The sequence below is a fragment of the Leucoraja erinacea genome, chromosome 14 (genome assembly GCF_028641065.1).
Source record: "Leucoraja erinacea ecotype New England chromosome 14, Leri_hhj_1, whole genome shotgun sequence".
Taxonomy (NCBI): Eukaryota; Metazoa; Chordata; class Chondrichthyes; order Rajiformes; family Rajidae; genus Leucoraja; species Leucoraja erinaceus.
Genome location: NC_073390.1, coordinates 24237357 through 24259826, shown reverse-complemented (window position 1 = coordinate 24259826; position 22470 = coordinate 24237357). Strand labels below are relative to the sequence as shown.

At 49.2% G+C, this 22470-nt stretch overlaps 1 protein-coding gene across 1 annotated transcript; it reads left to right on the top strand.

Moving 5' to 3' along the window:
- Positions 1 to 11497: 11497 nt before the first annotated feature.
- On the top strand, positions 11498 to 20859 carry LOC129703415 (transmembrane protein 212-like). Its single transcript, XM_055645821.1, has 4 exons — positions 11498 to 13574; positions 15009 to 15068; positions 17462 to 17782; positions 20487 to 20859. Exons 1-4 carry the CDS (start codon positions 13416 to 13418, stop codon positions 20505 to 20507), a joined length of 561 nt encoding a protein of 186 aa, XP_055501796.1. The 5' UTR covers positions 11498 to 13415; the 3' UTR covers positions 20508 to 20859.
- Positions 20860 to 22470: the final 1611 nt, after the last annotated feature.

Sequence of the window (22470 nt, the reverse complement as noted above, 5' to 3'; positions counted from 1 at the left end):
ATTCTTATGATGTAATGGCAAGTGTGCATGAGTCTCATGTAGTTATTTTTACCACTGCCTACCACAGATACTTAGTCCCAGGGGAGATTTACTGGTGCTTAGCTGGGCGACAGGAAACTAACTGCTACCTCACCGGATCTGACTCCATGCTTTTATTTAAAAAGACACAAGATATTCAAACCAGTGCACAGCTTGCTTTATATTCATATCTTCAACCGGTCTATGCATTCTTTGAGTCATCACGCTGTCTTGGCAAGGCCACCAGCATAATCAAGGACCAGTCTCACCCCGGTCACTCTCACTTCTACCCTCTCCCACCGGGCAAGAGGTACAAAAGTGTGAAAATGCACACTTGTGCTAGGTCCGCCAACGCCTGCTGGACCTACTGGTTGCGAACCACTTTAACTCCGCTTCCCATTCCCGCACTGATCTTTCTGTCTTGGGCCTCCGCCATGGCCAGAGTGAGGCCACGCGCAAACTGGAAGAACAGCACCACATATTCTGCTTGGGTAGCTGACAATCCAACGGTGTGAACAATGAATGCTAATTTTAGGTAACTAACCAATTAAACTAACTTAATTCTATCCCCCTCCTCCATGTGCACCCCTCCCATCATCCCCTTTCACCTATATTCCTTCTTCTGGCTTCACAATTCTCACCTCTCCGTCATCTCACATTTGTTGCCTTTTCATCTTCGGCCTTTGTTCAACCATTTACCCATCAAAACCCCTTCTTCACCTGCATCCACCTATTATCTCCAAGGATTTGTCTGGCCCCTCCTCTCTCCCATCTTTCTCCCCCCTCCCCCCCCCCCCTCCCCCCTCCCCCTCCCCCCCTCACAGTCAGTCTGAGGAAGGGACCCGACCCGAAACGTCACTATTGTATTGTATTGCATTGTATTCAATTTATTGTCATTATCTCATATTAGAGACAACAAAATGAATTTTCTTTACAGTCAAGTATCATAAAAAAATATATAATAATAAATAAATAAAACATATTAAAAGAAAAAAAAGCACAAACACAGAAGTCCACGACACAACATAACCACAACACAACACAGTGGCACCAAAGTTGAGGAAGGCACCATAGTCCAGCCAGCCTCCACGCCGATCTTCCCAGATGTTCACCCGTGGTCGGGGTCTCCCGAGCATCTGCAGTCGCCGCCATGGGCGGCCCGATGCTCAGGCCCTCGCGCCGGGATGATGGAACCCCGACGCCGAACCCCGATGGAGAACATTCTCAGCGGCCCGGACCTCCAGATCAGCCACTTCCCACCAGAGTCCGCTGCTCCCGAGTCCGCGGGCCGAGCCGGGCCGAGTTGCAGGACTCTGCGATGTTGATCAGCACCGCCTTCGTTGGGAGCTCCGTGAACCACAGCTCTGCGATGTTGGTGCAGCAGGCCCAGCACTCCGGGGCTCCAAACGGCGATCCCCGGTAAGGCATCGCCCGCCCCGCGATGTATCCAACGCTGCGCCGCCGCTGCTGCTGGAGCTCTGGTCGGTCCCGGCAGGAAAGGCCGTGGCCAATCCAGTAGGTAGGCCGCGGGGGGAGGGGGCGAGCACGTGACTCGAATAATAGTGGCATCCTCTCCAGGAAGCGACTGAAGGACGGTATTCCCCTTACTGTACCCTCTTCCCCATATAAAGACATAAAAAACCCCACAAAAAACACACTTCAACATAACAAACAAAACAAAAAGATACCGGACTGAAGGTGGAGGCAGCTAGCACCAGCGCCACCGGATATACACTATCCATGTCCACCAGTGATGCTGCCTAACTTGCTGAGTTACGCCAGAACTTTGTGTCTTTTTTTTGTAAACTGGCATCTGCAGTTCCTTATGTCTCCATAAGGCTTGGGATGAAGCTTATGTATAGTGAGATTTTTACTGAAAACAGGTTCAGTGTAAGTCCGCACTGGGCTTGGTATATTTCTGCTGAGTTAATCACATGATCTTTCTCATCCACTCACACAACCAGTCGAACAACTAATTTCCAACTACTGGTAAGTTTTTGTTTGACCATGTTAAATAAAAATATTTAAATACAATGGCTTTACAACCTGAGAAATCCAGAGACGTTGCCCAACCCAATCGACTCTCTGCGTGCTGGGCCCAGAAGTGGATCTGCAATCATTCATTACAATCGATCCTCTCTTTTATACCTCAACTCCAGCAGAGGCATTTCTTACTGTAACTACGCTATCTGTACATTGTGGACAGCACAATTATAATCATGTACAGTCTTTCTGCTGACAGGATATCACATACAGATAGAACAAGATGGCACATTTTAACCACATTTATCCACGTTTGGGCCATATTCCTCAGCATCCCATGCATCTTGGTTTTAAATTACCGTTCCTAAACATCTAACTCTGTCCCTGGTTTAAGACTTCCCCACAAATGGAAGTTGTCTCAACATCCACGGCTCAGTGACACAGCTGGTTCAGTCACTGCCTCACAGTGCCAAAGGCCCGGGTTCCATCCTGACCTCGGGCGCTGTTTGTGTGTGGAACGTTCACAATGTCCCTGTGACCACGTGGGTTTCCTCCGGGTGCTCCGGTTTCCTTCCACACTCCAGAGACGTGCGGGTTTGTAGGTTATTTGGCTTCTGTAAATTATCCCTAGAGTGTAGGGTGGATAAAAGTGTGGGATAACATAGGACTAATGTGGATGGGTGATTAATGGTCAGGTAGACTTGGTGGGCCAAAAGGCCTGTTTCCATGCTGTTTCTTTCAATTAATTCAATCAATCTACCCTGTCAAGCCCCCTTCAATATTTTATATCTGTCAATAAGCATTTTATCACGATGCATGACAGCATATTTTGGGAACAGCTCCATCCAAGACCACAAGAAATCGCAGAGAATTGTGTACGTAGCCCAGATCATCATCATCACCATCACATCAACCTCCCTTCCATTGACTACATCTACACTTCACGCTGCCTCAGCAAGGTCATAGAGTGATACAGTGTGGAAACAGGTCCTTTAGCCCAACTTGCTCACAGCGGCCAACATTGTCCCAGCCACACTAGTCCCACTTGTCTGTGCTTGGTCCATATCCCTCCAAACCTGTCCTATCCATGGACTGTTTCTTAAATGATAGGATAGTCCGAGCCTCAACTACCTCCTCTGTCAGCTTGTTCCATGCACCCACCACCCTTTGTGAGAAAAAGTTACCCCTCGGATTCCTATTAAATCTTTTCCCCTTCACCTTGAACCTATGTCCTCTGGTCCTCGATTCACCTACGCTGGGCAAGAGACTCCGTGCATCTACCCGATCTATTCCTCTCTCTATCACCAGAATAATCAAAGACTAGTCTCATGCCGGTCACTCCCTCTTCTCACCTGTCCCATCAGGCAAGAGTTACTGATTTTAGTTTCGTTTTTGGTTGAGTTTTGAGATACAGCACGAAAACAGGCCCTTCAGCCCACTGGGTCTGCAGCAACCAGCGATCCCTGCACATTGACACTACCCCGCACACACTAGAAAAAAATTGAGACAGTCAGGATCAAACTCGGGTCTTTGGCGCTGTAAGGCAGTAGCTATGCCACCGTGCTGCCTGGAGTGTGAAAATGCACACCTCCAGATTCAGGGACAGTTTCTTCCCAGCTGTCTTCAGGCAATGGAACCATCCTATCACCAACTAGAGAGCGGTCCTGACCTCCGTGATCCCTCGGACTTGCTTTAATTGGACTTTACTAGATTTCATCTTGCACTAAACATTATTCCCTTTATCATGTATCTACACAGTGGACAGCTTGATTGTAATCATGTTGTTTAAGAAGGGTTTTGTCCTCAAACGTTGCCTATTTCCTTCGCTCCATAGATGCTGCTGCACCCGCTGAGTTTCTCCAGCATTTTTGTGTACCTTTGATTGTAATCATATATAGTCTTTTCACTGACTAGATGGCACGCAACAAAAAAGCATTTCACCGTACCTCGGTACATATGACAATAAACTAAACTAAACTAAGGTCACCCCTCCTTCTAATCTTCAGACGCTCAGCCCAGTCTTGCAAACAGTCTCAGTCTTGGAGATTCAGGCTGTGAACTTACACATCCACGGCAGGGTGAGTAGTAAATGCTCTGTTTTGCAATGTCCAGGTTCAGGAACAGCTTCTTTCCAACAACCATCAGGCTATTGAACACTGAACTCCAAGTAAACTCTGAACTGTGAACTGCCTGGGTTGCACTCGGGACTTTGGGCTTTGTTTAACTTTTGCACTATATTGGATTATGTATTTATTGAATGTATTTTCTGTTTCTTTATTATATTATCTATTGAGTACTGAGTTTACAAACCTATTGTGCTGCTCTATGCAACTAAGAATGTCCTTGTTCAGTTTCAGGACGTGACAATAAACGACATTTTTAGTTTAGTTTAAAGATACAGCATGAAAACGGGTCCTCCAGTCCACCGAGTCCACGCCGACCATCGATTACCCGTTCACACTAGTTCCATGATACCCGACTTTCTTATCCACTCCCTACACACTAGGGGTCATTTATAGAGGGCCAATCAGCCTACTAACACGCACGTCTTTAGTTTCATTGGTTTTTGATTCGCCAGAGATGCTGCCTGACTGGCTGAGCGACACTTTTTTTCTAAACCAGCATTTGCAGTTCCTTGTGTGGTAAGGAACTGCAGATGCTAGTTTATACCAAAGATAGATGCAAACTGCTGGAGTAACTCAATAGGTCATGCAGAATCTCTGGAGAAAAAGGATGGGTGACCTTTTGGGTCATAACCTTGTTCTGGCCTTTTCTTCACTCCAGTTCCCTCCCCCTCTAAGTTTGAAGAAGGAATCCGACCCAAAACGTCACCCGCCCTTTTTCTCTCGAAATGCTGCCTGAACCAATGATTTATTCCAGCACTTTGTGGCTTTCTGCAGTTCCTTATTTCTCTGTTGTATTTATCATCACTGTAGGTGCACTGTTTACTCTGTGAGCTTCATGTCAGCAAGTTATTTAATTGCACCCTGGTTCATATGACAGTGTGGATAGTCTGTAACCTGTAATGGTGCAGGAGACGCATAAGACTGAATACACAAAGGGCCCAGGTGCTGGGCTGTTGCTGGAGGCACGTGCACAGGGTGCCGAACCGATCAGATCAGACATTCCATTGTCGGAGTTTCACTGGGACCCATGGCAACAGCACACGGAAATCCAATCCGACATAACTCCGTAACTCGGTCCGAAACATTGCTTCGTCTTATTACCAACCTTCAACCTCTCACCACTGACAATCAAGGTGGGGACTGTGTCACAAGCAAACTGCTACGCCATCACTTAACTCTTTCCCCCCACGCCGTGACTCCCTGGTCCACCACACTCACACCACTCTCCCAGCCTACCTTCTAGGATAGATAGATAGATAGATAGATAGATAGATAGATAGATAGATAGATAGATAGGTAGATAGATAGATAGATAGATAGATAGATAGATAGATAGATAGATAGATAGATAGATAGATAGATAGATAGATAGATAGATAGATAGATAGATAGATGATGGATGGAGTGGGTAGGCGGGCCGGCGGGCGGACGGACGGATGGATGGAGAGACGGAGAGACAGATTGAAATTAAGATGTTGGTTTACAAAAAAAAGACACAAAGTGTTGGAGTAACTGAACGGGTCTGGCAACACCTCTGGAGGACATGGATAATTGACATTTTGGGTCGATGAGGACAGCACACGAACAGGCCTGTGCCAAACATGACGCCAAGACCAACTCTCATCAAGAAAGAAGGAACCACAGATGCTGATTTACACAAGAGGACACAAAGCGCTGGAGTTTGAAGAAGGACCCAGACCCAAAACATTACCTATCTATGTTCTGCAGAGATGCTGCCTGACCTGCTGAGTTACTAAAATGCTTTGTGACTCTTTTTTTTAATACCAGCATTGTGTCTGCATTGCTACACTGACATTTGAACCTTCATCTGCCTGAGCCCTGGGCTATCATGTTCCCTCCCTGAACCTCTCCACCTCTTAGATAGTGAGGTGATCACGTTATAATCATAGTCATTCAACACGGAGACAGACAGGCCCTTCAGCCCAACTTGCCCATGCCGACCGCCATGCCCCATCTACACTAGTCCCACCTGCCTACATTTGGCCCATATCTCTCTAAACCGTACCTATCCTTGCACCTACCCTGTAAATGTACAAACACTACTGAGTATAACACTATTGAATGTTTCGACACTGAGAATGTATGAAGAGTTTTTGCGCAGTTTTTATTTAGCATATATATTTTACTGTGAGTAAAGCTTATTTTGGGGGGGGGGGGAAGTGTATTTTAAATGTTGTTATTGTCCTGCCTCAACTACCTCCTCTGGTAGCTCCTTCCACACACGCACCACCCACTATGTGAAAAAGTTGCCCCTTGGGTTCGCACCTGTCCTCACCTATGTCCTCTGCTTCTTGATTCCCCTTCTCTGGGGTAATAGACTCTGTGCATTCACGTTATCTATTCCCCTCATGATTTTATACACCTCTTTGAGATAATGCCTCGGCCTCCTGTACTGTAATAAAGTGCTAGCCTGCCCAACCTCTCCTTGCTCGAGTCCTGACAAAATCCTTGTTCTTTATATCTTCTGTGCACTCTTTCTCGCTGTTCTTTTCAAACCTTTCTCCCAATATCACATCCCTTGGCTCAGGTCCAATATGTGCCTGGAATATTAAAGTAGCCATGAAAAAATAAGTTGTAAAATATTACCTCTCACAATTTGCCCCTGCCCGTTCACAGCTCCACACCTCTGCTATCTTAACCAGTGTTTACTGCTGAACCTTTATCAATCAGGAAAGCAAACACAGTGACTGTATGAAACATTCCACACTCCTAAAGCACAGGCTGTTTGTTTTGGATTCTGGCCCCCAAGTAGAACTGAAACCGCAGTTTCGGAAAAACAAGCCAACATCCTGGCCGAATGTCAAATGATCTCACCAAGTCAGGACTCCAGAGATTGCCAGCAAAGAATGCAAGGCTTTGACATGTGATATGGAAGGAAGGCCAAGGGTTGTGCTTTGGAAATTACTAGACTTTAGACTTTAGACTCACCAAGTCCGACTTGACTAGCGATCACCCCGTACACTACCACTATCTAATTTACAATGTTAACAAAGCCAATTAACTTACAAACCTGCACATTAAATACTCTTTAGGCTTCAACACTTTACACTTTAGACTAAAAGCACTTTAGACTTTAGACTTAACATGGAAACAGGTCCTTCAGCCGAACAAGTCTGCGCTGACCAGCGATCACCCTGAACACACACTATTCTACATGGTAGGGACAATTTACAGAAGCCAATTAACCTACAAACCTGTACGTCTTTAGAGTGTGGGAGGAAACTGGTGCACAGGGTCACAGGGAGAATGTACAAACTCCATACAGACAGCACCCGTAGTCAGGATTGAACCCGGGTCTCTGGCGCTGTGATGGGTCTGTCCCACTTAGGCGATTTTTTTCGGCGACTGCCGGCGACTGTCATAGTCGTAGCAGGTCGCCGAAAAAACGGTGACAGGCCCCCCCACGACAATGTCTACAACAACCTACCACCGAGTCGACATCCATCTACGGAAAGCTACCGACAACCGGCGACCCATTAGTACATCCACCTACGACCACACCTACGTCCACCAAGCTACGACAAGGTAAGCCAACTCGGTCGCAGGTACCTGTCGCTGGTTGACGTAGGTAGACGCCAATGGAATTCACCGAAGTCAGCACCGGCGACAACTTACGTCATCCTGGCGACAACCTACGACAGCACCTACGTCAGGAGGTCAAGCTATCATCATTGGCATCAAGCCAACTGTCGGCAAAAAGTTTTGAACATTTCAAAATCCAGCGGCGACCAGAAAGACGCTACGACTCTTTGGGCAACTTGAGGGGACTACTCACGACCATACAGGCGACCATGTGGCAACAGCCTAGTCACCTGCAGTCGCCTAAAAAATCACCTAAGTGGGACAGGGGCATTAGGCAGCAACTCTACCACTGAGCCACTGTACGGCCCCAGCTAGGAGTTTCCCTGGGACAAGGCTAAAAGAGTCACTAAGACACAAGTGACTGCAGATGCTGGACTGCAGATGCTGGAATGCAGAGCAAAAAACAAAACAGAGATTTAAACTGCCTCCACAGAAGCTGCCCGACTGTTGCCAGGACTTGACGGCCTGAGCTATAGGGAGAGGTTGGGCAGGCCAGGACTTTATTCCATGGAGTGCGGGAGGCTGAGAGATGATTTAATAGAGGTGTATAAAATCATGAGGGGAATAGATAGGATGAATGCACACACAAAATGTTCTACATAAATTACAATAAAGTCTACAAGGGAAAAAACTGTGCAAAAAATAAGACAACACCACAAGACAATAAGATAAACAAGTATAAAATAGAATAAATGTCATTGTACTTTAACTGGTACATGTGACAATAAACTTCCCTTGAAAACCTTGAAACCTTGAGTGAATGCACAAAGTCTTTTACCCAGAGTAGGGGAATCAAGAACCAGAGGAGATAGTTTTAAGGTGAGAGGGGAAAGATTTGATAGGAAGCTGAAAGGCAACATTTTCACAGAGGGTTGTGGGTATATGGAACGAGGAGGTAATTGAGGCAGGTACTATAACAACATTTAAAAGACATTTGGATAGGTACATGGATAGGAAAGGTTTAGAGGAATGTGGGCCAAATGTTGTAAGGTGGAAATAGTCTAGATGGAGCATGTTGGTTGGTATGGGCGAGTTGGGCTGAAGGGCCTGTTTCCGTGCTGTGTGACTGTGACTCTATACCATGCTGAGTTTAATTTTAGATGCAATGCGATTGGTTTCATTCTGTACCTGTAGGTGGTTGAGCAGACTTTGGTCATGCCTGCATCTCTGGATAGAGGAAATGGGTGACATTTCAGGTCGACCCAGTCTGAAGGAGGGTCCCGACCCAAAACGTCACCCATTCCTTCTATCCAGAGATGCTGCCTGTCCCGCTGAGTTACTCCATCATTTTGTGTTTATCTTTGGCGTAAACTAGCATCTGCAGTTCCTTCCGACACCTTTGGTCATGTCTGTTGGCACTGAAGAACTTCACCTGTTGGAACAAAGACTGTAGAACAGTGCAGATGAAAGAAGGAACTGCAATACTGGTTTACAAGTATAAAACAAAGTTTAGAGTTTAGAGTCCAGAGACCCACTGAGTCCACAATGACCAGCGACCACCTGTACAGTAGTTCATGTTATCCTAGTTTTGCATCCTACACACTATGGCCAATTTGCAGAAGCCAATTAACCTACAACCCTGGTCATCTTTGGAGTGTGGGAGAAAACCTTAGCACCCGGAGAAAACCCACGCGGTCACAGGGAGAACGTGCAAACTCCGTACAGACCATAAGAGGTAAAAGCAGAATTAAGTTATTTGGCCAATCGAGTCTGCCCCGCAATTCAGTCATGGCATCATTGCCTCTCAACCCCATTCTGCTGCCTTCTCCCCGTACGTAACCTTTGACACCCTTACTAATCACGAATCTGTCAATCTCCGCTTTAAAAATACCCAATGACTTGGCCTCCACCGCCATCTGTTGCAATGAAGTCCACAGATTCACCACCCTCTGGCTAAAGAAATTCCTCCTCATCTCAGGGGTGACAAAGTGGCGCAATGGTTGAGCTGCTGCCCCACAGAGCCCGAGACCTGGGTTTGATCCTGACTATGTGGGCTGTCTGTATGGGGGTTGTAGATTCTCCCTGTGACCGCATGGGTTTTCTCCGGATGCTCCGCTTTCCTCCCAGACGTGCAGGTTTGTATGTTGATTGGCTTCTGTAAATAGTAAATTGTCCCTAGTGTATGGCATAGTGCTAATGTACGGGGTGATCCCAGTTCAGCGCGGGCTCGGTGGGCCGAAGGGCCTGCTTCGCACTGTGCCTCTAAAATCTAAAGTCTAAATCTCCATTCTAAAGATATTCTTTTTATTCTGAGGCTGTGCCCTCTGGCCCTAGATTCTCCCTCGACTGGAAACATCCTCTATAAATCCTGAATAAAGATCAATGAAGATTTTGCCAGTGACTCTCAGATCCAGAATATTAAGTTTAGAAAATCGTAGCAATCAATGCGTTATTGATTGGACTAAGGGAAAGGTTCGTACAAGTAAACTACACACACACACACAGGGGAGAGATTTGTGCCGGAGTCACTTCCTCCGCCTCATCTGAAACATTTATATCGCTAATGATTCAGGAACAACAGGATAGAATGTCACTCTCTGAAGAAAGAGATTTTGTTTGTTTTGAAATGAATCATCAAGCTAGAAAATTGAACAAACTTAAAGGGTTTTTCCTGCTTCATTCCGATCTAGCCATGCACCTTACAAAGTTCACAGAGTTAAGGTGGTTGATAATCCGTCTATCAAATAACCCCCTCACCTGTGTTCATCTATTACTGGCCAGGCTCGGGCCCGCCCCTCCTCCCTCCCCCCCCCCATCCTCCCCCCCCCCCAGTAGACTGAAGAAGGTCCCGACCCAACACGTCACCAGTCAGAGACAGGATCCCATTTCTGGAATCCATTGGGATGTTTCTTTTACAAGTTTAGATTAGTTTAGTTTTGAGATGCAGCATGGAAACAAGCACTTCGGCCTACCGAGGCCACGCCACACACCAGTTCTATGTTAATCCCACTTTCTCATCCACTCCCTACACACTGGGGCTAATCTACAGAAGCCAATTAACCTACAAACCAACACGTTTTAGGAGGGTAGGAGGAATCATGAGCACCTGAAGGAAACTCACGCAGTCATAGGGAGACACAGACAGCACCCGAGGTCAGGATTGAACCCAGTTTGCTTGTGCTGTGAGGCAGCAGCTCTACCCGCTGCGCAACAGTGCAGCATGTCTGTCCTGGGTTCTCTGCGGAGTGGGCCCTCGGGACTCAGGTTGGTAAAGCAGAAGTTAATCCTTTCTTCATCCCACATGCTCTCCCCACTTCACCTCATCCACGGTTCCTCACTGCCCCTCCCACCCTACACCCCACTCCCTGCTCTTCGCAACTCCCCAAAATACGCAGGTTCCCTTTCCTTCCTGTTGATCCACTCTGTCACAACAGCCTCTCCTCAAAACGTGCAGATTAACCCAGATAGTCGTCAAGATACAGTGAACTGCGAGGACCTGTTGCCCAGAAATAGTTGCCAAGTTATAACAGCATCTATCGTGGTTACCTCACGATAGTTGCTTAGATACAGTGAGCTGGTTACCCAGCACTAGTTGCCCAGGTTCCGTGAGCTGCAAACACCTGGTTTTCTAGTTATAGTTGCCAAGATACAGTGATCTGGCAGGACCTGGTTACCAAGCAACAGTTATCAAGGTAAATGAGCTACAAGGACCAGCAAGGGTTGCCATGGCTTAGTGACCTACAAGGACCTGTTGCCCAGCGAGGGTTACCAAGGTTGAGCGAGCTGCAAGGACCCAGGTATGGCTCCAATGTACAAGCCGGGAGGAATTGGTGGATCGCTCACAGTTGCACATTACAACTCTCATGGTTGCCAAGGTGGAGTGAAATGTGGGCTCTGGTTGCCCAGTTGAGATTTACCATGGTATACCCAGCCATAGTCACACAGCACAGAAACAGGCCCTTCGGCCCAACTTGACCATGCCGACCAACATGCCCCATCTTCACCAGTCACACCAGCCCCCGTTTGGGCCATATCCCTCCAAACCCTTCCTATCCATGTACCTGTCCAAATGTTTTTTAAACATTGCGATAGTACCTGTCTCAACTACCTCCTCCATATGCCCACCACCCTCTGTGTGAAAAAACTTGCCTCTCAGGTTCCTACTAAATCTTTCCGCTCTCATCTTAAGCCTATTTCCTCCAGTTCTTGATTCCCCTACCCTGTTAAAAGACTTCATGCATTCACCTTATTAATATCCCTCGTGATCTTATACACCTCCATAAGTTCTTCCCTCATCCTCCTGCGCTCCAAGAAATAAAGTCCTAGCCTGCCCAACCTCTCCCTATAGCTCAGGCCCTCAAGTCCAGGCAACACCCTCGTAAATCTTCTCTGCACCCTTTCCACCTTCACCACTTCCCTCCTATAGTAATGTGACCAAAACTGAACACAATTAATGCAGCCTCACCAACAAGAAAGTTATAGGTGCCAAACTGTTGTTGACTTCTAGAAGGTCGTTGGCTACTCCGTGATTGTCTGCAACATGCAGTGAACTGGAAAGATCTGGTTACCAGCTGGCATTCATCACAATACACCCAAATAACAGCCTACTTTAGTTTAGAGATACAGCGCAGAAATAGGCCCTTCGGCCCGCCGAGTCCGCGCCGATCAGCGATCACCCCGTGCACGAGCACTATCCTACACACTAGGGACAATTTACAATTTTACCAAGCCGATTAACCTCCAAAGCTGCAGGTCTTTCGAGTGTGGGAGGAAACCGGAACACCCGGAGAAAACCCACACGCAGGTCACGGGGGGGATCGTACAAACTCTGTACAGACAGCACCCGTCACCAGGATCGAAGTCCCACACCACCAGGTTCAGGAACAGCTACTTTCCTGCAACCATTAGGTTCTTGAACCGATCCGCACGACCCTAATCCTACCTCGACAACGGAACACTACGGACCACCTCTTGCATTACCGTGGACTACAGCACAGAAACAGGCCCTTCAGCCCTAATTGCTCATGCCACCTTTCCTATCCATGTGCCTGATGAGAGGGACAAGATATACTACTAACATGAGGGGCAACATCTTCTTGCAGAAGGTGGTGGATGTATGGAACGGGCTGCCAGAGGAGGTGGTTGAGGCAGGTACAAAAACATTTAAAAGACACTTGGACAGAAACATGAATAGGAAAGATTTAGAGGGATAAGGGCAAAACGTAGACAAATGGGATTAGCTTAGATGGGGCATCTTGGCTGTCATGGGCAAATTGGACCATAGGGTATGTTACTTCTATGACTAAGGGTCCTGACCGAAAACGTCACCGTTGTACTCCAGATATGCTGCCTGACTTGCTGAGTTACTCCAGCACTCTTTGTCTTATTTTGTGAACCAGCTTCTGCACTTACAATGTAGAAATAGGGAACTGCAGATTACATAAAATAAATCAGCAATATCTTGTTCCTACATCTTGATTGGAATTGACTTGAATTGACTTGAATTGACTTGAATTGACTTGTGTTGACTTGTGTTGACTTGTGTTGACTTACACTGTAAGTTGACTTGACATTGGACATTGAGCAGGTCACCCATGGCCATGTTCCCATTAGTTGCTAGGATCTGGTTACCTGGTGATGGTTACCTTGGACCACTTTCTGTAAACACAGGTTATAATTCACTTCCTGTAAGGGCCAGACAGAGAGAGACGGGAGAGAGAGACAGACAGAGAGAGAGAGAGAAGAATGAAGGGCAGGTTCCTCCATGTGGGGCGCTCCCTCATTGCTCTGGGGATTATCTGCATCTTCCTGGGAATCGGCAGCTTTTTCCCGGCCTTTTCCTACAAACCCTGGTTTGCTGACTGGAGCGTACGGATTGCCTGTCCCATCTGGAACGGAGTCACGGTAGGAGGAGAGATTGTCCCAACATCTCACTGGCCGTCCCACCCCCACCGCTGTCCCGCTGTGGAGAATCTTCCTGCCTTGTCTCCAAGCAGTTGACAAGTACAGGCAGGGGACAGCACTGATAGTACTGCGGTGTTCCCTCAATATGACCCCTCCCACAGCGCGGCGCTCCCTCAGTATGACCCCTCCCACAGTGCGGTGTTCCCTCAGTATGACCCCTCCCACTTTGCAGTCCTACCCTCTCCCCTACGCCTTGCCCTCTGGTTGCATTTCATACCCACTATCCTCATCTTTGGACACCCTGTGCGTAGGGGAGAGGGTAGAGCTGAAGATGTTCTAGTTGGGTTGCTCCTAGGCCTGGCCAAGCTGCCCATCTGCGAGTTACGGCGCCAGGCGGAAGAGGTTATGTCCGCACCCGGGTGGTGTTCTAGAGGGACTATGCGCTGTCCACGGGCAACCTGTGGACTTCCGGGACAGCTTGACACCATGGGCAGTGGAATGTATCCTCAACAAGCATTGTATTATAGTTATTTGAAAATTTAGTGTTGAGATAATTTGGTGATTTTGTATTATGGCGGTGGGTGTGTTACCATGGTTTTGGTTTGTAAATAATATTTTGTATATCATAATTGAATAAATTAAATTTGATGAAGAAAATACAATGCGGCGCTCCCTCAGTGCAGCGCCTCCCACAGCGTGGCGCACCGTTAACACAGCATTGGTACAATAAGCCTAGGGTTAGTCCCTAGAGTAGACAATAGACAATAGACAATAGACAATAGGTGCAGGAGTGGGCCATTTAGCCTTTCGAGCCAGCACCGCCATTCAATGTGATCATGGCTGATCATCCACAATCAGTACCCCATTCCTGCCTTCTCCCCATCTAGCCCTCTCTTGAAAGCATCCGGAGAACCTGCCTCCACCGCCCTCTGAGGCAGAGAATTCCACAGACTCACCACTCTCTGTGTGAAAAAGTGTTTCCTCGTCTCCGTTCTAAATGGCTTACTCCTTATTCTTAAACTGTGGCCCCTGGTTCTGGACTCCCCCAATATCGGGAACATGTTTCCTGCCTCTAGTGTGTCCAAGCCCTTAACAATGTTATATGCTTCAATGAGATCCCCTCTCATCCTTCTAAACTCCAGAGTGTACAAGCCCAGCTGTCAGCATATGACAGTCCCGCCATCCCAGGAATTAACCTTGTAAAACCTATGCTGCACTCCCTCAATAGCAAGAATGTCCTTCCTCAAATTAGGGGACCAAAACTGCACACAATACTCCAGGTTTGGTATTGGTTATAACATTGTCAATAAACCTCCAACAAACGAGGAGGAAAAATGGTGAGTGGGAGTGAGATGAGGGGGGGGGGGGGGGGGGGGGGGGGGGGGGGAATGAATGAGCAAGTTTAACACTACCCTGTCACCCTCTCGTTCACAGACTTTGATTGTGGGTGTGCTGATTGTGTTGGCAGAGAAGGAATACAATTCACGATCTCTGGTAATGATGAAAGAACACTTAAACAGCTGTATACACAAAGTGTCGGAGTAACTCAGTGGTTCTGACCACATCTCTGGAGGACATGGATAGGTGACGTTTCGGGTCAGGACCCTTCTTCAGACTGATGGAATCGGGGGGGGTGAGAGCACTGGAAAAGAGAGGTGGAAGTGGGACAAAACATGGGTAGACACATGAAACTGCAGGTGTTGGATTACATCAGAAGGACACAAAATTCTGGAGTAACTCAGCGGGCAGCAACTCTGGAGGACATGGATAGATGATATTTCTAATCAGGACCTTTCTTCGGACCATGTTCCTCAGAGATGCTGCCTGACTAACTGAGTTATTCCAGCACTTTGTGTCCTTTTTTGAATAATCTAGCATCTGCAGTTCCTGGTCTATACTGTAAATCACCAATCGCTGAACATTCCATCTCTGAAGATAGACGCAAAATGCTGGAGTAACTCAGCGGGTCAGGCAACATCTATAGAGAAAAGGAACAGGTGACGTTTCGGGTCTGAAGAGGGGTTTCAACCCAAAATGTCACCTATAGCTTTTCTCAGGAGATGCTGCTTGACCCACTGAGTTACTCCAGCATTTTGTGTCTATCTTCGGTGTAAACCAGCACCTGCAGTTCCTTCCTACATTTCATCTCTGAGTTGGACTTGGACTTGCCAAAACACTCTACTGCGGCAAGCCTCAACGACTTCCTCCATTCATGAAACCAACACTGCATCAATTGAACAGCCTGCTACTCAGACCTGTGAATGACCATCGATTTGTCCTTCCGGTAGAAATGACGCTGGAATCCTGAGAAAAAGTCAAAGTGCTGGAGGAACTCAGCAGGGTCAGGCAGCATCTGTGGAGGGAATGGCCAGGCAACGTATCAGGTGTCAGACTGAAGAAGGATCCCGACCACGAATGTCGCCTGTCCAGTTCTCTCTAACACATTCTGGTTGAAGTACTGGAAACTCTCAACAGGTCAGGCAGCATCTGTGGAGAGAGAAACGGAATGAATGAATCAGTCAAAAACTTTTCACCTGAATTTGAGAAGAGAAAACTGAAGAATATTTCTCCACTATCCTGCCCCCCTTTTCCCCACAACCTTCACCCCATTCCCTCTGCCCCCTCCCATCTTGTTCAACCTATAGATGTGAGGGGAGGGAATCCCTCTACCTTTACATTTCACCTATTTGACATCCTCCCATTAATGACATCCTTTATTCTCCTTGTATGCATTTTGTCTCCTTCTCACCTCTGTCCACTCACCTGCCAGTGAACCCCCTCCCCTCACCTGTGTCTTCCTATCACTCGCCTCATGTGTGTCCACCTATCACTGTCCTGCCCATTCCTCCCTTCCAGCTTTCTCCCCTGCCCTCATCAACCGCGCTCAGTCTGAAGAAGGGTCTCGACCCGAAACGTCACCCATCCATGTCCTCTGGAGACGCTGGTGCTAGGGAGGGGATGGGATCCTGTCAGGTCAAGGGAAGACACGGCAGAGGTCGGTGAGGGGTCAGGGTCAGGGTCAGGGTCAAGGCAGTGTGGGGGTCATGGTTGGGTCAGGGAAGGGTCAGGGAGATGCGGGAAGGACTGGGGAGAGGTGGTAAGGGGTCAGGGAGGGTCACGGTGGGAGTGAGGTGGGTTCAGCGAGGGGTCAAGGAAAGGTGATGAAGGGGTCATGGAGGGGTCAGGGAGGGGTTACGGAGGGGTGATGGAGGTGTTTATGGAAGGGTGATGGGGAGGTTATTTTAGTTTAGTTTATTGTCATGTGTACCAAGGTGCAGTGAAAAGCTTATGTTGCGTGCTAAACACATGATTACAATTGAGCCATTACTGTGTATACATAATGAGGGAATAATGTTTAGTGCAAGTTAAAGCCAGCTGTGTCCGGTCAAGGTTAGTCCGAGGGTTCCAATTAGGTAGATAATAGTTCAGGACCACTCTCTGGATGGGGTCAACTAGGGGTTTTGATGGGTCAGGGAGACATTACATTGGGGTCAGGGAAGGAGGGATCATTATGAGGTCAGGGAGGGGTCATGATGGGATTAGTGAAGGGTCATGAGGAGGTCAGAAGGGGTTATGATGGGGTTATGGTGGGGTCAGGGAGGGGTCATGATGAGGTCAAGAAGGGGTTATGATGGGGCCAGGAAGAGGTTATGATGGGGTTATGGAGGGGTCAGGGGGAGGTCATGATGGGGTCAGAGAGGATATGGTGGGGTCAGGGAGGGGTCATGATGAGGTCACAAAGGGGTTATGATGGGGCCAGGAAGAGGTTATGATTGGGTTATGGTCAGGGGAGGTCAAGATGGGGTCAGAGGGGATATGGTGGGGTCAGGGAGGGGTTTGGGAGGATGTCACCAATCCTTTTAACTGAGCTCCCTTTCCATTGGCAGCCCGGCGCTGGCCTGACCTTTGGCCTGGTGACCCTGGTGACGTCGTGCCTGCAGTTTGCTGTTGCTCTGGCTGCCATGCTGATCGGCCCACTGTGCTACTTTGCCCAGGAGGGGGTGTCAGGCCAGGGGTACCTGGGCTATGCCGTGAGCTTCCCCTACCCCTACCGCCTGCCCCCGCTCTGCCTCGACCCTCCGCTCCTCGAGTTCTACCACCTCGGCCAACACCTCCTGGCCATGGCCCTGGCCCTGGTCATCTTCGCCCTGGCCCTCGCCCACTGCATCCGCCTCGCGTACAGGTTCAACGCCACAGGAACCCTCCGTGTACGTGACCTTCTCCCCTACACCTGGGCCTGACCTCACCACCTCCGACCTCTGCCAGCACGCGGGTGGGGGTGAGGTTTGGGGGAGGGCGGCACACTGGGTGCGGACCAGGGAAAGTCCCGGCACCTCCTCACTGACCCTCAGAGAGAACAAGTGAGGAAACCGGGGGAGGAGGAGTTGGGGAGGACAGAGACATCACGGGAGGCGGAGAAGGGAGGTCTTCTATTTGGCGTCAGGAACCCTTCCGATTCAGATTTAGATTCAACTGTATTGTCATTGTGCAGTGTACAGTACAGAGACAACGCAATGCAGTTAGCATCTCCCTAGAAGAGCGACATAAATATGAGCAATAAATAAATCTATTTACATGCATAGTATTTATTTCCTGGTGGGAGGAGTGGGGGGGGGGGGGGGGGATGATTGGCAGTCACCGAGGTACGTTGTTGAGTAGTGTGACAGCCGCAGGGAAGAAGCTGTTCCTCGACCTGCTGGTCCGGCAACGGAGAGACCTGTAGCGCCTCCCGGATGGTAGGAGGGTAAACAGTCCATGGTTGGAGTGAGAGCAGTCCTTGGCGATGCTGAGCGCCCTCTGCAGACAACGCTTGCTTTGGACAGACTCAATGGAGGGGAGTGAGGAACCGGTGATGCGTTGGGAAATTTTCACCACCCTCTGCAGTGCTTTCCGGTCGGAGACAGAGCAGTTGCCATACCGTACTGTGATGCAGTTGGTAAGGATGCTCTCGATGGTGCAGCGGTAGAAGTTCACCAGGATCTGAGGAGACAGATGGACCTTCTTCAGTCTCCTCAGGAAGAAGAGACGCTGGTGAGCCTTCTTGATCAGAGTTGAGGTATTGTGGGTCCAAGAGAGGTCATCGGAGATGTTGACTCCCAGGAACCTGAAGCTGGAAACACGTTCCACCTCCGTCCCGTTAATGTGCATGGGGGTGTGCGTGCCGCCCCTAGACTTCCTGAAGTCTACAATGAGCTCCTTGGCCTTCTTGGAGTTAAGGGCCAGGTTGTTGTCAGCGCACCATGCTGCTAGGAGCTGGACCTCCTCCCTATAGGCCGACTCATCGTTGTTGCTGATGAGGCCAATCACCGTTGTATCATCTGCATACTTGATGATGGTGTTAGTCACCATGTACAGGTGTGCAGTCATAGGTGAAGAGGGAGTAGAGGAGGGGGCTCAGCACAGGGCTCAGCACACAGCCCTGTGTTCAGGGTGAGGGTTGAAGAGGTGTGCTTGTCTAACCTAACAGACTGGGGTCTGTTGGTTAGAAAGTCCAGTATCCAGTTGCAGAGGGAGGGGTCGATGCCCAGGTCATCGAGTTTTGTGATCAGTTTAGAGGGTATAATGGTGTTGAATGCTGAGCTGTAATCGATGAACAGCATTCTTACGTAAGTGTCTCTGTTGTCGAGGTGGGAGAGGGCGGAGTGAAGTGCCGTTGAGATGGCATCCTCCGTATTCCTGTTCTTGCGGTAGGCAAACTGATAGGGATCCAGTGTGGGGGGTAGGCAGCCTTTAAGGTGTGCCAGGACCAGCCTCTCGAAGCACTTGGTGATGATGGGGGTAAGTGCAACTGGGCGGAAGTCGTTGAGGCTTGCCGCAGTGGAGTGTTTTGGCACTGGCACAATGGAGGTGGTTTTAAGGCAAGTGGGGACAACTGCTTGGGCAAGTGACAGGTTGAAGATGTCAGTCCAGACGTCTGTCAGCTGCGCAGCACAGGCCCTAAGCACGCGCCCGGGGATGCCGTCAGGGCCTGCACCCTTACGTGCATTAGTCCTACTCAGTGCCACGTACACGTCGTAGGGGGTGAGTGTGAGGGGTTGGTGATCGGCAGGGAGCACAGCCTTGATGGCTGTCTCTAGATTGTCCCTGTCAAAGCGGCCATAGAAGTGATTAAGCTCCTCAAGGAAGGAGGCGTCGCTGGATGTGGGGGTGATGTTGGTGGGTCTATAGTCCGTGATGGCCTGGATGCCTTGCCACATGCGTCGGGGGTCGGAGTTGTTGTTGAAGTGCTCCTCAATCCTGAGCTTATGGCAGTGCTTGGCCTTCCTGATGCCCCTCTTCAGGTTAGCCCTGGATGAACTGTAGGCTCGAGCATCGCCTGACCTGAAAGCGGTGCCCCGTGCTTTCAGCAGTAGCCTGACCTCGCTGTTCATCCATGGCTTCTGATTCGGGAATATGGTCACCCGTTTGAGGGAGGTGACACTGTTGATGGTGAAGTTTATAAAGTCCAGAACAGAGGATGTGTAGGAATCAATGTCCGTGTGGGAGTCAAGGGTGGCCTGGGCTGCAAACGCCTTCCAGTCAGTGTTTCCAAAACACTGCTGAAGTGTGGAGTCCGCTACCTCTGACCAGGGTTTAACTGTCCTCACAGTGGGTTCATCAGTGATGCCCATTCCTGGGTGGTTTGGGCTCCACCAATCATGATGGGATCTCAACCAACTTCATGACGGATCTTCCCCACCTCCGTGATAGATCTCCCTCAACTTCCCAAAGGTATTCCTCCCCCAACTCGCTGAGGGATCTCCCCCCCCCCCAACTCCCTGATGTGTCTCCCACAACTCCTTGAGAAGTGTTCCCCCAACTTCTGCAGAGATCTCCTCCAGGAACTCGCCCTGTAGCAGCTCAGGTGCTGATGCAAACCGACAACCCATTGGAGCAGGAACCTGGTTGACATCTTCCGTTCCCTCTCCCCAGGGTCACCACTGGAGCTGGTAGGATCGGCCTCCTGCCCTCCCGGCCTCTGGACTGCTGACTGGCTGGGAGTGACCAGAGGAACACCGCGTAACCAGGGGCAACGTCCTGGTGGGGTCCAGCGAGTGGCGTCATTGTGTCACCCCCCCTCCCTCCATTCCTCACTCCCTCACTCCCACCATCCCTCCCTCCATTCCCACCCCTCCGTCCATCCATCCCACCCTTCCTCCCTCTTTCTCCAACCCTTCCTCCCTCTATCCCCACCCCTCCCACCATCCCCACCCCTACCTCCTTCCCTCCCTCCTCCATCCTTACCCTTGTCTCCCTCCCTTCCTCCGGCCATCTGCACCCCTCCCCTTGTCCACACACTCTCTCTCTCTCTCCGTTCCTCTCCTTCTTACCCCTCTTGTACTCTCCCACCTTCTCCCCAACTCCCACTTGCTTTCCCTCCTTTTCTCCCCTCTCTCTCTTTCTCCTTCTCTCCCCTCTCCTATTCTCTCTCTCTCTCTATCTCTCTGTTCACCTCTCTCCACTCTCCCTCTCTCCCCATTCTCACTGTCTGCCAGTCTCTGTCTGTCTCCCTCTCATATTCTTTCCCTCCTCTTATCCCCACTCTCTCTCCTCACGCATGCTTCTCTCTCACCCCCTCTCTCTCCACTACTCGCTCAATAATAGAAACCTGAGGGGCAATATTTTCATACAGAGGGTGATGGGTATATGGAACGACCCGCAGTGGAAGTAGTTGAGGCAGATACTTGAACGGGTACATGCAGTGACAGACTGGCCAGGGTGTCAGCTTGCCCGATGGCAAGTGGGCCGCTGATGAACTGGGCCCTCTTTGTCTCCTGGCAACCAATATTTTTAGACCCAGTCTGAGAGATATGGACCAAACACAGGTAGATGAGACTAGCTTAGCTGGGGCATCTTGGCATTGATACTATGTTGGGCTGAAGGGGCTGTTTCCATGCTGTATGAGCCTATGAGTTTGGAGATCTGAGTGTAGCAGCTGGAGGAAGATACAGAGACAGGCAAGGGTGAGAGATTTGACAAGGATGAGAGGTAACACAGCGCCAGAGACCCGGGTTCAATCCTGACCTCAGGTGCTGTCTGTATGGAGTTTCCACGTTCTCCCTGTGACTGTGTGACCTTTGGTGTTTTGGCTTCATAGAACAGGACAGTACAAGATCAGACCGTTCGACCCACAATGTTTGTGCTGATCACGAAGCCAAGATAAACTAATACCCTCTGCCTGCACATGATCCATATTGCTCCATCTGCTGTATATCCCAAAAACCGGGTGGTGAATCTGTGGAATTTATTGCCACAGACGGCCGGCTGTCAATGGATGGTTTTAAGGCAGAGATTGACAGATTCTTGATTAGTAAGGATGTCAGCGGTTATGGGGAGAAGGCAGGACAATGGGGTTGAGATGGAAAGATAGATCAGCTATGATTGAATGGCAGAGTGGACTTGATGGGCCAAATAGCCTAATTCTGGTCCTGTAATGCCCCTGTCCCACTTAGGAAACCTGAACGGAAACCTCTGGAGGCTTTGCGCCCCACACACGGTTTCCGTGCGGTTCCTGGAGGCTCCCGGAGGTTTTTGTCAGTCTCCCGACCTGCTTCCACTACCTGCAACCTCCGACAACCACCTGCAACCTCCGGGAACTGCACGGAAACCTTGGGTGGGGTGCAAAGTCTACAGAGGTTTCCGTTCAGGTTTCCTAAGTGGGACAGGGGCATTATATGAACTTATGAATGAAAATGCGCTGCAATGCTGAGAACTATATTCTGCACTCTATATCTTCTCCTTTGCTCTATCTATTATTCTTGAGTTTCACTTGATTGTATTTATGTATAGTATTATCTGATCTGATCGGGTAGCATGCAATACCAAGCTTTTCACTGTACCTCGGTACATGTGACAATAAACCTGAACCCAATCCATCTAAACGTCTCTTCAATGCCACTGTTTTATTTGCCTCCAC

What these genes read in the sequence shown, in the direction of transcription:
- LOC129703415 (XM_055645821.1), top strand. Translation starts at nt 13,416, where the DNA reads ATGAAGGGCAGGTTCCTCCATGTGGGGCGCTCCCTCATTGCTCTGGGG. An exon ending in CCATCTGGAACGGAGTCACG is followed by an intron (nt 13,575 to 15,008) that starts GTAGGAGGAGAG and finishes TCTCGTTCACAG; the next exon opens with ACTTTGATTGTGGGTGTGCT. An exon ending in ACGCCACAGGAACCCTCCGT is followed by an intron (nt 17,783 to 20,486) that starts GTACGTGACCTT and finishes CCCTCTCCCCAG; the next exon opens with GGTCACCACTGGAGCTGGTA.